The sequence below is a fragment of the Giraffa tippelskirchi genome, chromosome 4 (assembly GCF_054371585.1).
Source record: "Giraffa tippelskirchi isolate mGirTip1 chromosome 4, T2T-mGirTip1v1.2.pri, whole genome shotgun sequence".
NCBI lineage: Eukaryota > Metazoa > Chordata > Mammalia > Artiodactyla > Giraffidae > Giraffa > Giraffa tippelskirchi.
In genome coordinates this window covers 144,399,256-144,423,291 of record NC_137278.1, presented here as the reverse complement: position 1 = coordinate 144,423,291, position 24,036 = coordinate 144,399,256, and the positions used below count along the sequence as shown (strand labels likewise).

Sequence of the window (24,036 nt, the reverse complement as noted above, 5' to 3'; positions counted from 1 at the left end):
TTTCCATTTACTTATTCGTGTATTAATTCATCGCCCCAGATCTCAGTCAGAGTTGTCAAACTCCTTTCAATAGTTTCAGACATTCCAGGACATCTTTTCTGTTTTTAAGCTTGCCTATACGACACATTTGTAGTAGGATTTTTAAAAAATTAATTAACTAATTTTTATTTTTTGTTGTGCTGGGTCTTTGTTGCTGCACGTGGACTTTCTCTAGTTGCAGTGAGTGGGGAGCTGCTCTTTCTTGTGGTGCCTGGGCTTCTCACTGTGTTGGCTTCTCTTGTTGCAGAGCACAGGCTCTAGGTACCTGGGCTTCAGTAGTTGCCGCTGGCAGGCTCGGTAGTTGTGGCACTCGGGCTGAGTTGCTCCGGCATGTGGAATCTTCCCAGTCAGAGATCGAACCGGCGTCCCCTCTGTTGGCAGGAGGATTATTATCCCCTGCACCACTAGGGAAGTCTTCCAGGACTTCTTTAACTTGGCTTTCCCCTAGGGAGTCTTTAGGGGTACTGTTCCCTTCATCTCAATAATTTCCCTTCTCTTTTCTCCTGTATTAAAATCCTGTTTACTAGAACCCTTATCATTTATCTTATTTGCTCTTTTAAATTTTTGTGTCTATTTATTTATTGGCTGTGCTGTGTGGACACCACAGGATCTTAGTTCCCCAAACAGGAATTGAACCCAGTGCTTTCACAACAGTGATAGCACCAAGTCCTAACCACAGGGCCACCAGGGAATTCCCAGGAATATATCATTTTGTGATTTTTAAAGATATATGCCTTTTTATAGTACAATTTTTTTTTAAGTGATAAAAACAACATGTTATTAACAGACCCAAATATCTTTAGTTTCTCTGTAATAAGAGCTGAAAAGCAGATAAACTTAAACATGTGTTTGGCAATTAATATTTCACTATTTTATTTGGAAATGAACTAGATATTCAAAGAATATTATTTAAAGTTAATGTTACAAAAAGATTTTGGAAACTATTTTTAAGCAGACACATTTTATTAATGATACCTGCAAAATTCATTTACAAACATTTCTCCCACTTACATCGATTTGATTCATGTGTTCTTAACAATTGCTTGAGTTGCCATGAAAATTTAATGAGATATTAAAAATTAACCATCATTTTAGGTTATTTTTCTTGTTGACAAACTAGGCAAGTAGCAAAAATTACAGAAGTAAAGAACCTAATAATTTAAACATGACTTTTTTTCTCTACCATATTGACATACATTAAGGAAATCATTTCTATTGTAAATTTAGTTCTTAGGTTGAATTTATAATTTTATAATTTCAAGGATAAAGTAGAGACACGTAACCTTATTTGACTAGTCTTAGTTTACATAAGTGCTTATATTGTCTTTAAGCCAATCAGATAGAGGTCTTTCACAAGTTTTTACAAATACTATCCAGAGGGATAAAAATATCACACATACATAACATACGTACATAGATATACATGGATATATAGATAGAGACAGATGCAAACAGTGATCTCATAGCTTTCATTTAAAAATTTTAGCCTCATATCCAGTACAGTAGTACAAAACTTTCTAGCTTATAGAAGACCTAAATGGCATTTCTGGCAGATAGAACAAGTTAAATTTACCCACTCAGGTGGCTAAAGCCTTTTGCCAATATTTGTGGAAAAGACTATTAAGAATTTTACTTGTCTTTAATGAATAATCTTGTGGAGGCTATGGACAAAATTTGGGGTAAGGGAGCTTATGAAAATATCAAATGGTTTGTTTTTTTTTAAAAAAATATCTCTCGTTTTTTATGTTTCCGGTCTTGTAATTGCTTTAGCCAACAATGATCTCTTTGGATGCTTACATTTCAAAGATATGGTAAGATCAGTATTTCCAAGGGTCAGAGAAAGGACTATAGGTTTTAGATGAGATGGAACTCAAGGGTATATTTGCCTTTATCAGAAATCTAAGATCGTTATTATTACATTTTTCCTTTCTTTAACAGTAGGATAGGATAATTCAACAATTTTAATTTTTTTTTGGTAGTGCAGGCCCAAAATATGGGATGTCTGGACCTGGTGGGGTCGGCTTTACAAAGTAAAGGACAATAAATCAAACCTTCGTGTGACTTTTCTGGACCTTTGTCAAAGCTACTTCCTGGCTATCAATATTTCTGTAAGTTTTATACCTGCTTGAGTGCCAACTGTAGCTCTTGACAGTTCTCAGATCTTCCCCTCCTAACCTTGTTGAGAAAGTTAAGGAAGTGTTTTGTTTTTCTTTCACACAGTTGCACATTCATGTCTGACTCTTTGCAATCCTGTGGACTGTAACCTGCCAGGCTCCTCTTGTGTCCATGGGATTTTCCAGGCATAAATACTGGAGTGAGTAGCCATTTCCTTCTCTAGAGTATCTTCCTGACCCAGGGTCTCCCTCATTGGCGGGAAGATTTTTTACCATTGAGCCACCAGGGAAACTCTGTATCTTCTGTATCTATTTCTATCTTTTATCTCTTTTTTTCCTTTTTTTTTTTCTCAATTTGATCTTCCCATTGGTACCAATAAGACACTTGTTTAAGATGAGAACTGTTTTAAAAATCCTTTTAGATGTAAAAGTTCAAGTCTTCAATATACCTATTACAATTGTGAGTCTAAGCCAATGAGTCTTTTCATGGCTTAAACCAATATTAGGGCTTACAAGAGCTTAAAACCAATATTAGAGCTTATAATATTAGGATGCAAGAGCTGTCCCTTAAGAAATATAGCCCTGTCAAGAAGCAGAACCTCTCCAAAGAAAGCCTAAGAAACAGAGACCTTCCTTGTCTCAGGTGACAAAGAAAGCTCTATCTCCCACAAAGTGAGACACCTTAAATAACTGACCTCCTAACCTATGTTACCAGAAAGGTGATACTGGGAGGAGAATTTTTCCCTCACAAAACAGGTAGCAAAGGTAGAGGCCGTAAAGGCCTCTTATGAACTGAGACACTTCATTAAGACAAACTTCCCTGACAGCCAGCATGGTTGGACTAAGAGAATATTGCCTGTCACTTCATGTCTTAGGCTCCTAGCTGGCTGGCTGGCTAACTGCTGATGCAAACCTGACAGACAACTGGCACCACCCCCCGCCCCGACAAAAGGAATATTCTCACTGGTGACAAAGCCAAGTTCTTAGTATGTAAAACAAAACAAATGGAGAGTCTCATCTTATGGCTTTTCATCTTTATGACAAATGACAAACATAACTCTTTCTGGGAGGCTAAGAATCAATAACCATAGGTGCTGATTAACAAAAACAAATTCACAAGAATCACAATTCAAGATCTATTTTCACAAATGTTTTCCTTCTGCCACTGTGAATTTGGAAAGGAAGGGACAAGGAGAAAGTTTTATCCTCCTCTCTTGCCTGTGCACTACAGAGAAAGAGCTGGGAGACTGACATGGTAAGAATTCTTACCTTCTGCTGGTCTGCTGTCCATTATCCCATATTTCAACTGCAGTCTCCAGGGAGAATGGAGTGTTCTAGCATTTCACTTTCCCATCCTCCTCACCAGAAACTGTACAGGGGGAAACATTTGTTTCCTTTTACTGTTTTAGATTTTTGGCTGGGGCTCTGTAACAAAAAGACAGCTTAACAAGAGAAAAGGAAATGAGTATATTAACATGTACATCTCATATATACTTATGAGAAATGACAGTGATGAGTAACTCAGAGGTGGCTAGATCTTGGACTTACAGATCATCTTAACCAAAGAACAATATATTTTTAGGGGAACTACAAGACAGAGGAAAAGAGTACTGGGCTTCCAAAGGCAGCAAATACTGGTACAATAAATACATCAGAAACTAATGGAAAATAATAGGTAGTCAGTATAGCTTGTTTTCCAGAGTTCTCTAGTCCTTACTTGGGTCTATTATGTGCCTAGGGATGTTGATGATTAATTTCTGCACAAATTCATGTTCTGCTTTCAGGAAAATAGGGGGAGAACAGAGAACTTTTCTTGGATCTTCTTATTCTCTATTGCCTTCAGCTCAAAATTATTCTTGTGTCAAAGGGGAAGATTTTGGGGTGGCATATTCAATTATTATTCTGAAGATTTTGCTATAAAATTCCCTTGCTTTACAATGACTCTTTATGTTCTAACATGAAAACGTGAAGTAAGGCTTTATCAGAAAGGAGTTAGGAATGTTATTTGCATGGGGCTTCTAATAACGAAACATTGATTTATAAATTAAGAATTTACAATAGTAACCAAAAAGTTAGTAATGGAATCTGGCTGAACAACATAGTGTTGTACTATATACCTATCAGAACAACAGGCAGTGTATCATGTTCTTTTCTGGAAAGTGTGTATAAAATAATCTTAAGGGAAAAAGACAAAGGCAACATACAGACGGCACATAAAGCAACTTAATGAAAAAAATTTAATGAAAGATTACAACTCTTTTTCAGTTGAGTCAAATGTTCATTCAGATTTTTTTCTTTATACTTGCTCAAATTCATAATAAAATATGAACAAGTTCCTCTTTTGGCAATAGTGCTAATCCCAATTAGTCCTGAGCAATGTCTTTAAGCAATGTCATTTCACTATTTTATTGCAGATTAATTCTTAGGACGTCAGAATGTCCCTCTTCAAACATAAGAAAGAAAATTTTAAAGTTAGTGAACTGATAAGCATTTCCTGTTTTCCACATGTCTCAGAGAGTGGAGCTCCCAAACCAGTCGCATAAAAAGGGAAGTGAAAAGACGTTAAAAAGCAGGGCCAACTCCCCTGGGTCAGCCTGGAGATCTGGCTTCTCAGTCAACATGAAGGCTCTCCTTACTCTGGGGCTTCTCCTCTTTTTGGTCGCTGTCCAAGGCAAGGTCTTCGAGAGATGTGAGCTTGCCAGAGCTCTAAAAAGATTTGGAATGGATGGCTTTAGGGGAGTCAGCCTGGCAAACTGTAAGTTAATTCTTTGTCATCCTTTCAAATAGTTAGCCAGGTGTGGAACAGATACTAATAGAGGATGAACAAAAAGAAAGGGTCTTTGAGTGAACGTTTTTTCTTTCTTGGAGGGTTTATACACTTAAAATGGTTAAAAACATCAACTTGTTCTTTTAGAATCAGATGTACCAGGTGAAGGATTGAGGCATGGTGGGTCGAATTCTATATCATTCTAAGCATACCAGGTCCCCATGTACTCCTCTAGTGCTACTAAATTTGACAGCTGGCACATGTAGACTGACTACAAGATACATTTTAGCACCTGGGACATGTCTGTCAAGCCCCTGTTGTTTGACTCTAGCCATTTCTAATCTGGAACTTGGGTTCTGAATAAGGCAGTATTTTTCTCATTTTTAATCATTTTAATCATGATGTTGCATTTTAACAGCAAGGTTTTTTAAAAATTACATTGAACTCTTAAAACAGGGACAGTAGAACTATTTCCCCTCAATCAAGATCTATATAAGGATCCCTGAAATGCAGCATGAAATGACATTTTATTATTCTGACTCTAGTTCATTAATTATTTTTCATTTTCTTCCACAGAATTTAAGATGTGCCCTAAGGAAAATTTCCTTTGTATTTTAGTCCATGTTTGTCAATGTCATCACTGTAGTTTTCATATTGAATTCAGACATTTCCCCTCCATAACTATTTTCGAATGAGTTAGCCAATGGCTAGATGGATGGATGGATGACCCAGCCTTTCCTATTCTATGATTCTTGCCTGTGTTATAATTTGATACCCAAATTCACCTTCGGTATCATAAATTTTCTTTCCCCCAGAAAATCCTTAAATTTTCTAATAAAAAGCATTTTTCCATTAGCATATGCATCTGCTGCTAATGACCAAATCCACTCAACAACTCTGTTGACTTTTCTGTTCTAGGCTCAATCCTACCTGGGCGTTAGTAGTAAGGAAAGTGTAATAGCAATGGAAGACACAGCTATTTTAATATTTTTAAAAATATGTTATCTTTTTCATTTGTATTACCAAATCATTTGCTAATAAAAGAATTCTCTGAAGGGACCTTTAACACCAAAGTATTAGAACACTTTACAAGTAAAATACATCTTTATACTTATAAAGTAAATCATTAGTAAAATAGAACTAGTTAAGCTGAACTGATTATGCTATGAACTGTAAGTCATATGATTTGCTCTTTATTACTCAAAATGTTTTTTTTCAGGGATGTGTTTGGCCAGATGGGAAAGCAATTACAACACACGTGCTACAAACTACAATCCTGGAGACCAAAGCACTGATTATGGGATATTTCAAATCAATAGCCACTGGTGGTGTAATGATGGCAAAACCCCAAGAGCAGTTAATGCCTGTAATATACCCTGCAGCGGTAAGACAAGATAATATGGAATGATGGTACAGGACTCACTTGGTTATACCTATTGAGTTATCCAAAAAGTTCATCCAGGTTTTTCCATAAACATCTTATGGGAAAATTGGAATAATCCTATAGGTCAAGCTTCAATAGAAATAAAAAATCTTGAAGGGTTCATCAGGGACCTATAAAAACTCCATCTTAACATCTAGAAACTCTATTATCCTCCTCCTAATTTCTTAAGTAAGAAATTAAAGAGCTGGTATCTTAAAAGATTGCTGTTTGCTAACATACAGGAGTTTCTGGAATGACCTATCACTTTATCATAACTGTACATGTTGGCGCTTTGTAAAGAACAATGCCATTCCTCCTGCTTTCCTTTTTTGGGGAGGATTAGCAATAATTTTATTGGGTGGTCTTTTTTTTTTATCTACCCTCCTTTATTGGAAAACAAAAGAATTACTAGTTAATCAAAGTGGAGGAATATGCATGGTGTTTTTAAAAAATTGTTTTTACTTTTTATTATAAAATATTTTAAATATATAGACAATTAGAAACATTACTATAATAATCATCAATATGCTCATCATGTACTTTAACAGTTGTTAACATTTTGGCATATTTACTTCTTTATATGTATATATGTATGTATATATACTTCTTTTTGCTGAGTGATTTTAAGGTGAATTAGAAATATTATGACATTTCATTTTTAAATTCTTTATAATGAATCTCCAAAAACACAGTTCCTATATAAAAATTGCCATTCTAACAAGTTAATTTACAGATTTGTTTAATTGGGGTGAAACAAGTATTCTACTGACTTCCTTTTAAAATAGAGAAAGCATGTGGAATCTTTTTTAAAAATTTTTTAAAAATTTATTTATATTTTTTATTGAAGGATAATTGCTTTACAGAACTTTGTTCTTTTCTGTCAAACCTCAGTGTGGATCATCCATAGGTATACATATATCCCCTACCTTTTGAACCTCCCAAAGCATGTAGAATCTTTAGTGCCTGAAATATTGGAGAAATATTGCAGAATTGATACTGCTAAATTTTTAAATATTAAAAATCCTAATAGAGAAGATGAATCTAAGAATATACTTTTGTTTCCAATTAATTTATTTTAAAAATTTTGTATTATAGAATAACCTGTTGTCACTGAATAAAAATTCTTACTACCCAGACATGTATGACCATTGGTAAATTTTGGTATCCACATGTTCTTTTGGAATACACAACAATCCCGGACATGAATGTAAAGCTATATTATACACATTTGTACCCACATACGAACATGTAAGCAATGTAGTTTTCAACAAAAGTGAAATTGTACTATATTTACTGCTTTACAATTTTGTCTTTTTTACACAAAATTATTTTTGTCAACAAATACCAATCCTTATTGTTTTTTAAAGATGAATAGACTTTCACTATATAAATACTCTATAAGGTATCAACCTAACTCTTACTGTTAAACATTTAAGCTGGTTCCATTTATACCCTTTATTAATTGCTATGAAATGCTTTGTATACATATCTTTCAGTACATCTCTTATTATTTCTTTAGGATCAATTTCTAGCATCGAATTGCTGAGCAAAAACCTGCTAGACCAGTTTCCGCTTGTCTTTTTTTTTTTTAATAGTGCCTAGTAAAAAAAAAAAAACCTTCTATCACACTAGTTAATAATTCCAGCGCTTCCAATGACTTTGGTAAATGAGAAACAGATGCCAAATGGGATGGAATGAAGAGTTTCCCCCAACATCAACAGATATACGGACTCTTAAAAATTATTTTAGTTGTTCTTTCCTCAGCCTAAGAAAATAAAGCTGATTGACCCTAAACTTAACATTTCTATGAATGTTATTTTCACTTCTCACCACCTGTTTTTTAGCTTTGCTGCAAGATGACATCACTCAAGCTGTAGCATGTGCAAAGAGGGTTGTCAGTGATCCACAAGGCATTAGAGCATGGTATGTTTTTTTTTCCCCTTTCAGTTTTATTGAGATGTAATTGACATAAAGCACTATACAAGTTCAAGGTGTACAGCATAATGATTTGACTTACATCAGGAAACAGTATCACAATAAATTTAGTGAACATCCATTATCTCACATGGATACAAAATTAGAGAAATAGAACAAATTTTTGTGTGTGATGAAAATTCTTAGGATTTACTCTCTTTTTAACAATTTTCATATATAAAATATAGCAGTGTTAATTATATTTATCATGCTATATATTTGTTTTTGGTCTTTAGTCACTAAGTCATGTCCGACTTTTGTGATCAATGTAGCCTGCCAGGTTCCTCTGTCCATGGGATTATTCCTGGCAAGAATACTGGGACAGGTTGCCCTTCCCTCCTTCAGGAGATCTTCCTAACCCAGGGCCTGAATTTGTATCTCCTGCATTGCAGGCAAATTCTTTACTGCTGAGCCACCAGGGAAGCCCCATGCTGTATATTATACCCCTAGTATTTATTTATCTTATAACTGGAAGTTTGTAGTACCTTAGACTGCCTTCATCCAATTCCCCTTCCCTCACTCTACCCAAATTCTCTTGTGGTTACCTCTTGAGGTAACCACAAATTTGACCTCTTTTTCTATGACTTTCTTGCCTTGTTTGTTTGTGTTTGAAATATAATGGATATACATCACTATGTTAGTTCCCATTACAGAGTGTGGTATGTGTTAAGTATTAAAGGAGAGAGCTGTTTTATCCTTTATCTTTATCCTTTATCTTTAAGATATCTTTATCTTTATCTTTAAGAAGTGAGAGAATATTTCCAAAGATCAAAGTATGGTACTGAGAACTGAAAATTGCAGCTTTAGATTCATGCTAAACGGTGTATAACATAGAAACAATCTACTTTAACTGATTCAAAATCTTATTCTTTTACTCCTCAATTTATTTTTGGGAATTTCTAGAGGTTTTGATATTCTCCACCTTATACCAATTCTTTGTCATAGCTTGACATTATTTTTGGAATTAAGTAAGCATGGAATGCACTTTGCATTTGTGCTGTGAATTACACAGGACTCAACATTTGCACTCAGATGTTCTGTGCACTAGTGAAGGTTTGGGGGAGATGTGAAGTCCTTGGTATAGTATCTTCAGTTAATAAATAGCAATACTTGGATCTGTCTGTAGCTTTTATTTCATGTATTGATAAACTATGATGTTTTCCCAAAGGATTTGAAGTATATGTAATACAATGAAGCTATGTTTCAACCTTATTACCATTTGTTTCATCTTTCTCTACAGGGTGGCATGGAGAAATCATTGTCAAAACCGAGATCTCACGAGTTACATTCAGGGTTGTGGAGTGTAACGTTGGAGTTTTCACTTCAGCCCATTTTGTTTCTTTTTCATATTAAGGAAGTAATAGTTAAGGGAAAGGTCGTATTTTCAAACATGTAATGTTTTTTACAGAAGCAGGAGCATGTGGTCTTTTTTTTAAGATGCTTAATGTTTACTTCATGTGTTTTTTATTTGATATTAGGCCCACAGTGTATTTCAGTTTGTTAATAGACCTAATGCTGGTGAATATTTGTCTAAAATCTTAATTATCAAATATATATACAGAACATTTAGTTCTTAAAGAAATACCACAGACTTAATCTTGAATCATACAAGTACTCCCCAATATTCAACAAAAATATACCAAAATAATATCTTTAAACAAATTGATCTTAGGCAAAATCCCACCTGTGTAGTAGACATGTAACACCTTCATCTGTTCAGTCATCTCCAAAAACAGTAAAAGATAACCACTCTTTGTTGGGCAATATAAAATGTTAAATGGAGCAGAATGTCAAATGATTAAAACTGAAGAAAGCCTGATTTAAGAATTTTGTTTTCATAAAGTGTGACCTTTGTTTTAAATGTTGTCTTAGAAATGTTGCATTTACACAGCTTTAAAAATAAGCTCAGAATTTATATGTCAATCTCCTTTAGCCCTTTTAAAGAACTCAGTTGTGCATCTTGCTGTCATGAAGGATATAAAGATGGATTAGATGAGCTGTTGTTTTTTCTTAATGTTATAAGCTTAGTTTCATGCATTATGACAAATTCAGAGGCAGATGAGTTTGTAAGTATTGAAATCATTGCTAATTAATCACAGGTGTGAAATTATGAATGCTGTAAAAAGTACATTTTCAGTAAAAGCTTTGCAATTTATACTTTGTCTTTCTTTGTTAAGTCATTTAGTGTCTCTGAAAAAATACATACATATATATTTGAGAAAAAGATTATCTGACACTTAGTATTTCCTACATCCTCACCTGTACCAAAACAACTAGATTTTTTTTTTCTGTTTGTATATTCTCTTTAATCATAGAATGCAGATTCACATTAAGTAACTCATTTTTTCCTCAATGGATTTAATCATAAAGAGATAGCGTATGTATCATCTTAAAAAGAAAGCCCTTACAAAAACCAAAAATAGCTAGATATCGCTGCAGAAAAATCCATAAGCATGCTGACAGATCTCTATTTTTTAATTTTTTTGGCTGTGCTACTAGGCTTGTGGGCTCTTAGTTCCCTGACCAGGGATTGAACCTGCATCCTCCACAGCAAAAGCTTGGAGTCCTAACCACTGGACCTCCAGGGAATTTCCCTCACACTAAATTCATAAACACAAATCTCAAATGGGCCCTCTAATCAACCTGGTCATCTTAGTCACTTCTCTGAAATCCTTCTGTATTGGTGTCCCACCTCCTCAAAATGACTGTCACTATTTACTTCTCTCATTTCAAAGTCCCGGCACACACGCCAACCACTGCCCTTCCACACTCTGCTCTTGGTAGATGACCCAGCCTCACATTACACTGACAGAACAGAAGCAACTCATATAAAATCCTCCCCTCCTGGCCACCATAACAGAGCTCATGTCTTTCTGTGGGCTCACCCTCCCGTCCTTCCCCTTTATCACTGGGATGAAGGGCCTCTGCTCCTGCCAATGGCAGTGTCTCCACATGCAGTCTTCATCATAGCTCTCTTACTACTTCAGTTTAGGCTAAGGGTTTCCTGATCCTGAGTTTCTCCCTCTTTGCTGGATCATCCCCTTTACTGTACGAACTGCCCTGGTAACCTTTCATCTTACAAATAATTCTCTGTGGACTCGGCATAACCCTCCAAGTACAACATCATTTTAGACTCCCTTTTACAGCAACTGTCTTCCTGGTGACTCAAGAACCCTGAAGCTTTTCCACAACAGCTGTGGTGGTGGTGATGGTTTAGTCACTAAGTCGTGTCTGACTCTTGCGACCCCATGGACTGTAGCCTGCCAGGCTCCTCTATCCATGGGATTCTCCAGGCAAGTATACTGGAATGGGTGGCCATTTCCTTCTCCAGGGGATCTTCCCAACCCAGGAACTGAACCTGGGTCTCCTGCACTGCAGGCAGATTCTTTACTGACTGAGGTATATGGGAAGCCCACAACAGCTGTACCATTTTATATCTCCGTGAGCCCTGCATGAAAATTTCTAGACATTTTGATTAAACTTGTTATTCTCTCTTTTTCTTATAATAGCCATCTTGTTGGGTTTATAGTATGACGTTGTGAACTATGATTTTACCGATTTATTTGTTCCTTGAGTTCTGTTTTTGCCTCCTGTAGTTTGACACTCTTGTTGTTAGGCACATACACATTAAGAATTGTTATGTCTTCTTGGAGAATTGACCCCTTTCTCATTATGTAATGAAAGTCCTTCTTTATCAACTGTGATTTTTTTGTCATAAAATGGGCTTTCATGTCTACAAATATGGAATGCTTCATTTTCACTATATTGATTCTTCCAATCCATGAACATGGTATATTCTCCATCTATTTGTGTCCTCTTTGATTTCTTTCATCAGTGTTTTATAGTTTTCTATACATAGGTCTTTTGTTTCTTTAGGTAGATATATTCCTAAGTATTTTATTCTTTTCGTTGCAATGGTGAATGGAATTGTTTCCTTAATTTCTCTTTCTGTCTTCTTATTGTTAGTGTACAGGAATGCAAGGGATTTCTGTGTGTTAATTTTATATCCTGCAACTTTACTATATTCATTGATTAGCTATAGTAATTTTCTGGTGGAGTCTTTAGGGTTTTTGATGTAGAGGATCATGTCATCTGCAAACAGTGAGAGTTTTACTTCTTCTTTTCCAATCTGGATTCCTTTTATTTCTTTTTCTGCTCTGACTGCTGTGGCCAAAACTTCCAAAACTATGTTGAATAGTAGTGGTGAGAGTGGGCACCCTTGTCTTGTACCTGACTTTAGGGGAAATGCTTTCAATTTTTCACCATTGAGGATAATGTTTGCTGTGGGTATGTCATATATAGCTTTTATTATGTTGAGGTTCAGTTCAGTTCAGTCGCTCAGTTTTGTCCGACTCTTTGCGACCCCATGAATCACAGCACGCCAGGCCTCCCTGTCCATCACCAACTCCCAGAGTTTACCCAAACTCATGTCCATCGAGTTGGTGATGCCATCCAGCCATCTCATCCTCTGTCGTCCCCTTCTCCTCCTGCCCCCAATCCTTCCCAGCTTTAAGGTCTTTTCCAATGAGTCAAGTCTTCGCATGAGGTGGCCGAAGTATTGGAGTTTCAGCTTCAACATCAGTCCTTCCAATGAACAACCAGGACTGATCTCCTTCAGGATGTTGAGGTATGTTCCTTCTATTCCTGCTTTCTGGAGGGTTTTTTTTTTTTTATCATAAATAGATGTTGAATTTTGTCAAAGGCTTTCTCTGCATCTATTGAGATAATCATATGGTTTTCATCTTTTAATTTGTTAATGTGGTGTATCACGTTGAATGATTTGCGGATATTGAAGAATCCTTGCATCCCTGGTATAAAGCCCACTTGGTCATGATGTATGATCTTTTTAATATGTTGTTGGATTCTGTTTGCTAGAATTTTGTTAAGGATTTTTGCATCAATGTTCATCAGTGATATTGGCCTGTAGTTTTCTTTTTTTGTGTGGCATCTTTGTCTGGTTTTGGTATTAGGGTGATAGTGGCCTCATAGAGTGAGTTTGGAAGTTTACCTTCCTCTGAAATTTTCTGGAAGAGTTTGAGTAGGATAGGTGTTAGCTCTTCTCTAAATTTTTGGTAGAATTCAGCTGTGAAGCCATCTGGTCCTGGGCTTTTGTTTGCTGGAAGATTTCTGATTACAGTTTCAATTTCCATGCTTGTGATGGGTCTGTTAAGATTTTCTATTTCTTCCTGGTTCAGTTTTGTAAAGTTGTACTTTTCTAAGAATTTGTTCATTTCTTCCAAGTTGCCCATTTTATTGACATATAGTTGCTGATAGTAGTCTCTTATGATCCTTTGTATTTCTGTGTTGTCTGTTGTGATTTCTCCATTTTCATTTCTAATTTTGTTGATTTGATTTTTCTCCCTTTGTTTCTTGATGAGTCTGGCTAATAGTTTGTCAATTTTATTTATCTTCTCAAAGAACTAGCTTTTGGCTTTGTTGATTTTTGCTATAGTCTCTTTTGTTTCTTTTGCATTTCTTTCTGCCCTAATTTTTAAGATTTTTTTCCTTCTGCTAACCCTGGGGTTCTTCATTTCTTCCTTTTCTAGTCGCTTTAGGTTAGAGTTAGGTTATTTATTTGACTTTTTTCTTGTTTCTTGAGGTAAGCCTGTATTGCTATGAACCTTCCCCCTAGCACGCTTTTACCGTGTCCCATAGGTTTTGGGTTGTTGTGTTTTCATTTTCATTCATTTTTATACGTATTTTGATTTCATTTTTGATTTCTTCTGTGATTTGTTGGTTATTCAGCAGCGTGTTGTTCAGCCTCCATATGTTGGAATTTTTAATAATTTTTCTTCTGTAATTGACATCTAATCTTACTGCATTGTGGTCATAAAAGATGCTTGGAATGATTTCAATTTTTTTTGAATTTACCAAGGCTAGATTTATGGCCCAGGATGTGATCTATCCTGGAGAAGGTTCCATGTGCACTTGAGAAAAAGGTGAAATTCATTGTTTTGGGGGTGAAATGACCTATAGATATCAATTAGGTCTAACTGGTCCATTGTATCATTTAAAGTTTGTGTTTCCTTGTTAATTTTCTGTTTAGTTGATCTATCCATAGGTGTGAGTGGCGTACTAAAGTCTCCCACTATTATTGTGTTATTGTTAATTTCCCCTTTCATACTTGTTAACATTTGCCTTACATATTGTGGTGCTCCTATGTTGAGTGCATATATATTTATAATTGTTATATCTTCTTCTTGGATTGATCCTTTGATCATTATGTAGTGTCCTTCTTTGTGTCTTTTCACAGCCTTTATTTTAAAGTCTTTTTTATCTGATATAAGTATTGCTACTGCTGCTTTCTTTAGGTCTATATTTGCATGGAATATCTTTTTCCAGCCCTTCACTTTCAGTCTGTATGTGTCCCTTGTTTTGAGGTGGGTCTCTTGTAGACAACATATATAGGGGTCTTGTTTTTGTATCCATTCAGCCAGTCTTTGTCTTTTGGTTGGGGCATTCAACACATTTACATTTAAGGTAATTATTGATAAATATGATCCTGTTGCCATTTACTTTGTTGTTTTGGGTTCAAGTTTATACACCCTTTCTGTGTTTCCTGTCTAGAGAAGATCCTTTGGCATTTGTTGGAGAGCTGGTTTGGTGGTGCTGAATTCTCTGAGCTTTTGCTTGTCTGTAAAGCTTTTGATTTCTCCTTCATATTTGAATGAGATCCTAGTTGAGTACAGTAATCTGGGCTATAGGTTTTTCTTTTTCATCACTTTAAGTTTGTCCTGCCATTCCTTTCTGGCCTAAAGAGTTTCTACTGAAAGATCAGCTGTTATCCTTATGGGAATCCCCTTGTGTGTTATTTGTTGTTTTTCCCTTGCTGCTTTTAATATTTGTTCTTTGTGTTTGATCTTTGTTAATTTGATTAATATGTGTCTTCGGGTGTTTCGCCTTGGGTTTATCCTGTTTGGGACTCTCTGGGTTTCTTAGACTTGGGTGACTATTTCCTCCCCCTTTTAGGGAAGTTTTCAACTATTATCTCCTCAAGTATTTTCTCATGGACTTTCTTTTTGTCTTCTTCTTCTGGGACTCCTACAATTCGAATGTTGGGGAGTTTCACATTGTCCCAGAGGTCTCTGAGGTTGTCCTCATTTCTTTTAATTCTTTTTTCTTTTTTCCTCTCTGCTTCATTTATTTCTACCATTCTGTCTTCAACCTCACTTATCCTATCTTCTGCCTCGGTTATTCTACTGTTGGTTACCTCCAGAGTGTTTTTGATCTCATTTATTGCATTATTCATTATATATTGACTCTTTTTTATTTCTTCTAGGTCCTTGTTAAACATTCTTGCATCTTCTCAATCCTTGTCTCCAGGCTATTTATCTGTAACTCCATTTTGTTTTCAAGATTTTGGATCATTTTCGCTATCATTATTCAGAATTCTTTATCAGGTAGATTCCCTATCTCTTCCTCTTTTGTTTGGTTTGGAGGGCATTTATCCTGTTCCTTTACCTGCTGAGTATTTCTCTGCATTTTCATCTTGTTTATATTGCTGTGTTTGGGGTGGCCTTTCCGTATTCTGGCAGTTTGTGGTTCCTCTTTATTGTGGAGGTTCCTTGCTGTGGGTGGGGTTGGATGGGTGGCTTGTCAAGGTTTCCTGGTTAGGGAAGCTTGTGTTGGTTTTCTGGTGGGTGGAGCTGGATTTCTCTCTGGAGTGCAATGAAGTGTCTGGTAGTGAGTTTTGAGATGTCTGTGTGTTTGGTGTGACTTTGGGCAGCCTGTGTATTGAAGCTCAGGGCTATGTTCCTGTGTTGCTGGAGAGTTTGCGTGGTATGTCTTGCTCTGGAACTTGTTGGCTCTTGGGTGGTGCTTGATTTCAGTGTAGGTGTGGAGGCTTTTGATGAGCTCTTATCGATTAATGTTCCCTGGAGTCAGGAGTTCTCTGGTGATTTCAGGTTTGGGGCTTAAGCCTCCTGCCTCTGGTTTTCAGTCTTATTCTTACAGTAGCCTCAAGATTTCTCCATCTACATAGCACCGATGATAAACCATCTAAGTTAATGATGAAAAGTTTCTCCACAGTGAGGGACACCCGGAGAGGTACACAGAGTTACATGGAGAAGAGAAGAGGGAGGAGGGAGAGATAGAGGTGACCAGGAGGAGAAGAGGAGGAATGAAAAGGGGAGAAAGCAAGCTAGCCAGTAATCACTTCCCTATGTGCTCTCCACAGTCTGGACCCCTCAGAGATGTTCATGGAGTTACACAGAGAAGAGAAGAGGGAGGAAGGAGACAGAGGTAGCCAGGAGGATAAAGGGGGGAATCAAAAGGAGAGAGACAGATCCAGCCATTAATCAGTTCCCTAAGTGTTCTCCACAGCCTGGAACACACAAAGAGATTCACAGAATTGGGTAGAGAAGAGAAGGGGGAGGGAGGAGATAGAGGCGATCTGGTGGAGAAAAAGGAGAGTCAAAAGGGAGAAAAGGCAATCAAGCCAGTAATCTCACTCCCAAGCAAAAATGGGTACTGAAGATTGGGTTCTTAAAGGTACAAAATTGATATCAAATACAAAAAAGCAAAGATTAAAAATCTAGAGTAGAGGTTAGATTCTCAAAAATACAATATTAAAAAAAAAACAAAGTCACAAAAATTATAAAATATATATATGAAGTTTGCTTTAAAAATAGGGTCTTTTTTTGCAAGGTAATAGTAGGTTGTAAAAATGAAAATTAAAGGAGTAATAGAGGACTTAAAAATAAAAAAAAATTAAAAAAATGATATTAGTAAAAATATATCTAGGACTTTCTCTGGAGCTGTTGTCGACAGTGCGGGGTCAGTTCATTTTCAGATAGTTCCTTGATCCGGCATATAGTTCTCAAGATCTATAGGCCCCTTCCTATGTAGTTGGTGCTAACTACAGGGTTTTAATCTGTTGCACCTGTCACTTTCTAAGTGGTTCCCTCTGTTTATTTTAGCTTCTTCTGTTTGCTGGTCTCTTCAGTGTCTAATTTTTACCCTGACACAAGGGGGCGGTGGTGGTCACTTTTTCAGGCTCACTTGTTCAGTCGTGCTGTGGGGAGGGAGGAACTCTGCAAACGAATATCACTGGCGTGTGTGGGGAGTGCTTGCAGTGTTTCAGCTGCACTGGGTTTGCCCCCGCTCATGGCGTGTGTGCTTTCATGGTCTATACTTCTCAGGCTCTAGGTTGCTCTGCTGGGGACTGTCTGAGGCGGGCCCTGGGTTGTGTGCACTTCCCAGGTCTAAGCTGCTCAGGTTCAGGTTCTCGGGTACTCCACAAAGGCGCAGACTTGGTTAGGCCTGCGTTTTGTGTCCCTCCCAGGTCCGAGCAGCTCAGGTAACCAGGTGCTTGGTGTGCGCAGCCGCCCCCAGTTGTAGGCTGAGTCTTATCACCTCCCCGTCCCAGCTGTTCAGTTTTCTGGGTGTACAACAGATGTGCCTTCTCAGGTGTGCCGTGTGTCTCTTCTGGGGAGCTGATCTCTGGCTGCGACCCTCCCAGCAGATGTCAAGCGTCCAGAATCCCAAGAAGTCTTGGTTAGCAGCGAAGTCTGCTTGCAGTTTGGTAGAGGATGCCTCTCTGGGGCCTCAATTGCCCCTTCTGGCTCTGGCTGCCCCTGCCTGCCTGTCTCTGGCAGGGGATGGGCCAGTCCGCAGCTGGCTAGCTCTGCTCAGTCCTTTGTTCTGTGAGCGGGCCTGGCAGTGTCTTAGGTTAGGGCTTTTCACAAGATAGCTATCCCACAGTCTGGGTTGCTATCTCAAGCTTGTTCCCTCGGATTGCCCTCAGGGCATTCAGGCCTCCTCCTTACCTAAGCAGTGCAGCCCACACTTCCATGTCCAACCCCCACTTTCTAGTGGCAGATGTGAGCGTCTGGGAGGCTTCTTCGCTGGGAGTTGCCATTAGGCACTTAATCTGTGGGTTTTAATTATTTATTTATTTGTTTGTTTTTCCTCCTGGTTATGTTGCCTTCTGAGATTCTAAGACTCGCCACAGACCCGCTGGTGAGAGTGTTTCCTGGTGTTTGGAAACTTCTCTCTTTTTTAAGACTCCCTTCCCAGGATGGATTTCTGTCCCTACCTCTTTTGTCTCTCTTTTTATCTTTTATATTTTATCCTACCTCCTTTAGAAGACAATCGGCTGCCTTTCTGGTGGCTGATGTCCTCTGCCAGCATTCAGAAGTTGTTTTGTGGAATTTGCTCAGCGTTCAAATGTTCTTTCGATGAATTTGTGGGGGAGAAAGTGGTCTCCCTGTCTTATTCCTCTGCCATCTTCCTGGCTCAGCCTAAATGCACATCTTTTCCAAAAAGTAGTTTCTTGTGGTGCTTGATTTAATAAGTATGAGCAATTGAATTTTTGTTTGTTTGTTTTTTTCTTTTTTTCTTAATTTTATTTTTTGTGGCGTTTTTTTGTTTGTTTATCTGAACAATTGAATTTTTGACACACGAAGTTACTCTCTAACCTTCACCACAGCTGTATGTGAAAATGCATACTTCTTCACATCATTTTCAATAATAGGTGCTTTAATATATATTGATTTTTAATGGTGAAAATTGATATCTTTTAAAATATTTTGTGTTTTTTTACATTAGCTTAGCTTTAAACTTGAACATTTAAAAATATCGTATTTAAAAAATTTTTAAATGTTAGCATGCTGCCATCTAGTGAAAACTTTATGTAAGAAATAAAAGAGTAAGTCATAATTTAGTAATTTCATCTTGTAATTGAGGAAACAATTAAGTGTATGCATTCAGACCCCAAGTAATATAACCAATTAAGGGCAAACTCAAGAGCTGAAAAATCCAAGCCACGCTCTCATCGAAGATCTGAAAGATTCTTTTCTTTTCCTTTGTCCCTGTTGAGTCACAGCAGTTCAGTCAAACCAAAAGATCCGATGATGATGAGAATAATACTCTGATTATTTTGATGAAAGCTGTTAATAAAACCTTTCTATCTTTATACTAAAAATCTTTCTAAATTTGTTCAGTGCACATAAAAACAGAAGGGAAGGAATTTTGTAGCTACATATTTTGCATTTATATATAGATTAATTGGGAAATATATTTAACATCTCTTTGAAGAGTATAGTATTCTAATATCATTATGAATAGAATTCTCAGGGTAGGTGTAAGATTGTGGGCTTAATTTTACTTAGCTATGTGATACCAGTTTTGTTTTTAACCCTAGGTAGAAAACAAAATGCCCCTTTCTGAATGCCACGTATAGCATGGAATACTATACATTGTGATCAGAAAGGGGATATAAACCAAGGAAAATTCTTTCTGTCCTTCAAGAGTCAGGAAATAAGATAATTCATACCCAATGAATACTCAAAATGACTACAATGTGCAAAATTCCATGAGCACACAAAGAAAGAAAACCATGTGTTTTCTTGGAAGAAAGCAGTTGAAGGGACTAATACATACTGGCCACTTTCTCATGTAGTATTTTTAATGCAAGCATCAAATAAATTCCACTGGAGTTCCTCATTTTACAGATGAGGAAAGAAATTTAAGAAGATTCAGTAGCAAAACAGTAATCCACTTAGGATCAGAAGAGCCAATCTAGAGAATGTGACAGTGGGACTTAGTGATTATTACTCACAGAAGATAGGAGATGGTGTGAAAGACTCTACAGATAAAGTACTAGAATCAACATCAATACAGAAACCAGATATAAAGTAACTAGTATTAAATCTAATAAAAGATGTGCAAGCCCTTTTGGAGAAAGTTTTAAACCTTTAATGGAAGGCACTAATATAGACCCAAAGTCAACAGACATACCAAGTTCATGAACAGGAAAGTTTAACGTTGCAAGTATGACAATTCCCTCCAAATTGACTTAGCATTAATTCAAAACCTATTAAAATTCCAAGAGGTTTTTCAAATCTTACTGGCTATGACAATCTAATTCTAAACTTTATACAGAATTAAAAGCAAATGATGACCAAGAAAGAGACAGGGGAAGAGTTGCTCCATCACATATGAAGGCCTGTAATAAGATGGTGCAGCCTTTCTACAGGAATAAATAAATAGGCCATGGAACAATATAGAGGGATCAGAAACCATATGTATATGGAAAGTAGAGTTTAGGCTAAGATGGAAATTGCTATGAATTATACTGGAATAAAAAAGTGAGATCTTTACCTAATACTACATATGAATATTAATTCTAGGTAGATTAAATGTGGACTTAATGGGAGAGGCAAAGCTAGACTATTAAGAAGGAAGCATAGAAGAATAATTTTATGATTAGAGAAAGATTTCTTAAGATGCAAGTACAAATCATAAAGGAAAATATTGATAAATGTGAATAAATTAAACTAAGAACTACTCTTCATTAAAAGACACCACAAAGACAGAGAAAAGACAAGCCCCAAAGTGGGGAAAGATACTTGAAACACATAAAACTGACAAAGGATTAATATCAAGAATATATAATAAACTATTTATAAGAGGACAGAAATTCAGTAGAAAAATGGGCAACAGAAGCACGTTACAGAAGAATTCACACAGTATTATTCTATTCATATGAAGTTCCAAAACAGGCAAAATTTTGAGTGTGTATTAGAGATTCCTATGTAAGGAAAACAGTAGAAAAGATCAAAGAAGTCATGAACAGCACTTAGCATAGTAGTTCTGGAGGCAGTGAGGCAGTGGAATGCAATGAAGGGAGAATGCCACAGGAGGCTCCTAAGGTGGCATATCGTATTTGTTAATAGGAATGGTTTGAACTGTTAATGTACATTTTAGGTATATTTAATGCACATTAACATTTCAGTGGTAGAAATAGCCTATTGTTACATAAGTCCAACTGAATTCTAGATCAAGCTACCATCATAACTTGATAATGCTACTAACAAGTGTTTAAGATACTTAAGGTATAACTCCAAAAACATTACAAATGCTACTTTAAAACAATTGATTTCATATTTATATTTGAAGATTCATTTGAGTATGAGTTGACTTGGAGTGGGAGATAATCTATTGAGGCCATGGCGGTAACAGATAGATAATGTTATAACCAGTCTCTTGCTCTATCAGATTGTCAACAAGAAAGAAAGAAGCATGTGTAGCTTGGAAAAGCATATTTTAAAACTACTATTGCTTTGATGTGTTTTATTTCAAACTTTCAAATAACATCAATGTAAAACATGAGGTTTGTATATATTAGAGGTGAGCTTATGACACTACTTTCTCTCAGAACAGCCTTAAAATACAGTACGGGCTAAATAAAGCTGACTGCCTGATCAGCAGTGTCCCAGGGCAATGGAGTGGGTGTTGGGAGAAGTGCAGTTACCAACAATGGTCAGTAACAAGATAAGCATTCTGAAATTTGAGTTACATGTGAGGCTACCCAAAAGTACATTCTGTGTATTCATTTTCTTAGATGAGGTGCAGTGGGTGATACAATCAATGTATATGGATGTGGACTGAATAGTCACCCTCCCTTACTGAGCAGACTGTTCTGGAGTTTTCTGCCTCATAGAGCCATTCTGGGTGAGGTTTTGCACTTAGTAATATGCCTGTGCCAAGCCATTTCTGTCCTCCTTTTTTTTTTTTAATTTTTTAATTTAATTTAATTTTATTTTTTATAAATTTATTTATTTTAGTTGGGGGCTAATTACTTTACAATATTGTAATAGTTTTTGCCATACATTGACATGAATCAGCCATGGTTCTGTCCTCCTTATGTGATGTGGTGTATCCTTTTTTCAAAAACTGTTTTGAAAAATGGCTATTCATGCTAACGGATTCCAGATTTTGGAATGATGACCTCAGTTGGAGTCTGCTTCTTGAAGAAATTAGCTAAGATGGAAATGACCAGAACGAGTCTTCTTGGGAGAGAATGGGGCCCTAGTATAGTATTGGAAGCACCTACCACTAGGTGGCAGGCCAAGATGGGGGTTAGGGAAGCTGGTGTGTGGGTGGCAGTGAATAGTGTCTTCCAATACTTGAAAGGCCTTAATTACCAATTGCTGAGTGCTTACTAGATGCCAGGCACTCTTCTAGGGCCACATGGAAAAAAAAATAACTTCATCTCAAGATTAATGAATAAATGAAAAGATGATTTTTGCTTGAAACAGAGGGTATTTTCATCAATCTGGGGGCTCCTAATCTCCTGTTGGGCTTCCCTGGTGACTCAGTGGTAAAGAATCTGCCTGCAATGGAGGAGACCTGGGTGCAGTCCCTGGGTTGTGTACCCTGGAGTAGGGAATGGCAACCCACTCCAGTATTCTTGCCTGGAGAATTCCATGGATAGAGGAGTCTGGAAGGCTACAGTCCATGAGATCACAAAGAGTAGGACACTACTGAGCGACTTCCACACACACACAGTCTTGTTACTGAGTTCTTTTTGGATGTTATGGAGCTAACTTGACTAAGGAAGATATAGCTCAGGAACTTCACTTTTTGATGTTTTTATATGAGCACTTTTCAGTTAGTCCCGAAAGGGGTGGTGCTGCAGTATTTAGGATATCTTCGGAAAAGAGGTTTATGTGAGGTCAAATATGTTGTCCAAATCAAGATGTTGTATAGTTAGCATCTCTATCCAGGTAGGAGAGATTCATTCATTTTGAGAAATGTGCTGACCACAGATCTAGGAGCTAGACATGTATCTCTGGATGTGACAGATAACATCCTTCTTCTCTTGGAGCTTATGTTTAATGAGGAAAGAGACAATGTCAAATATACCAATTGGTGTTAAAGTTATTAAGTGAAATAAAGCAGGGTATTTTTATATAGGGAAGGCTCTTAAAAAGTGCGGTTTGAACAGAGATGCAAAGACAGTGAGGGTGTCAGCCATGTGTACATCAAGGAGGAGACCATTCTAGTGGAGGGAATAGCAAGTGCAAATGCCCTGAAGGGTAAATGAAGCATCAAAGGATGGTAGGATGAAGGAAGAGGAGAATGGTTGGAAATGGATTTAGGGAAGTATTTGGGGCCATGAATGGGTAGAGCTTTATAGGGAATGGTAAAGATTTTAGCTTTTACTCATGCTGTGACAGGAAACGTGGAAGGGTATGAACAGAGGATTGACAAAATCCCCCATTTTATCACTGGTCGCTATCTGAAGAAGCTGTTAGGGAGCAGTTGTGGGAGCAGGCAGAACAATTGGAATGACTTTGCATCATTAGTGTAGGTTACAAATTAAAGTGGTTTGATTGAAGTAATAGCAGTGATGAAGCAGTTAGACTTTTTAAAGGATAAAGTCAACTTCATTTGTTGATGGACAAAAGGTGAATGTGAGAGAAATCACGAATATCTCTATAGTAAAATAAAAAAAAATGGAGTGTATTCTACTGACATAAAGACTGGAGGGTGGGGTAGGAACCGTTTTTCATGAGAGTAGGAATAAAAAGTTTTGTGCTGGGCATGTTGAGTTTGAGAAAATGATTAGACTACTAAGTGGAGATAGCAAGTACTCATATGCTGTGCATATCTGGAATTCAGGAAAATTTCATGGCTAGAGATACAACTGTGTGATGTATCAGTGTCTAAATAGTATTTAAAGCAGTGGGACCAGGTGAGATCACCAGGAGAATGGTGACAGATTATGAAGAAAAGGTCAGCAGCCTGAACCACAGGGGACTCCTATGCCTAGAAATAGGTAAAATAGAATGATGCAACTAAAAAGACAGAGATAGCAACTTGTGAGGTAAGAGAACCAAAGAAGAAAGGAGGAGAGAAGGAAGAAAGGGATGAGGGTGAAACAAGGAGGACAAGGAGGGAGTGTGGGATAAAGAGGAAAGAAAGTAGAGGAA

General features: G+C 37.0%; 1 protein-coding gene across 1 annotated transcript; it reads left to right on the top strand.

The window, feature by feature from the left end:
• Window positions 1-4,744: 4,744 nt before the first annotated feature.
• On the top strand, window positions 4,745-12,071 carry LOC145545374 (lysozyme C, kidney isozyme). The gene is made up of 5 exons (XM_081589777.1): window positions 4,745-4,908; window positions 6,140-6,304; window positions 8,188-8,266; window positions 9,558-10,488; window positions 10,537-12,071. Exons 1-4 carry the CDS (start codon window positions 4,773-4,775, stop codon window positions 9,622-9,624), a joined length of 447 nt encoding a protein of 148 aa, XP_081445903.1. The 5' UTR covers window positions 4,745-4,772; the 3' UTR covers window positions 9,625-10,488; window positions 10,537-12,071.
• Window positions 12,072-24,036: the final 11,965 nt, after the last annotated feature.

Coding starts and splice junctions, on each gene's coding strand:
- LOC145545374 (XM_081589777.1), top strand. CDS start 4,773: ATGAAGGCTCTCCTTACTCTGGGGCTTCTCCTCTTTTTGGTCGCTGTC. Junction 6,305..8,187: donor CTGTAATATACCCTGCAGCG/GTAAGACAAGAT, acceptor CCTGTTTTTTAG/CTTTGCTGCAAGATGACATC. Junction 8,267..9,557: donor CCACAAGGCATTAGAGCATG/GTATGTTTTTTT, acceptor CTTTCTCTACAG/GGTGGCATGGAGAAATCATT.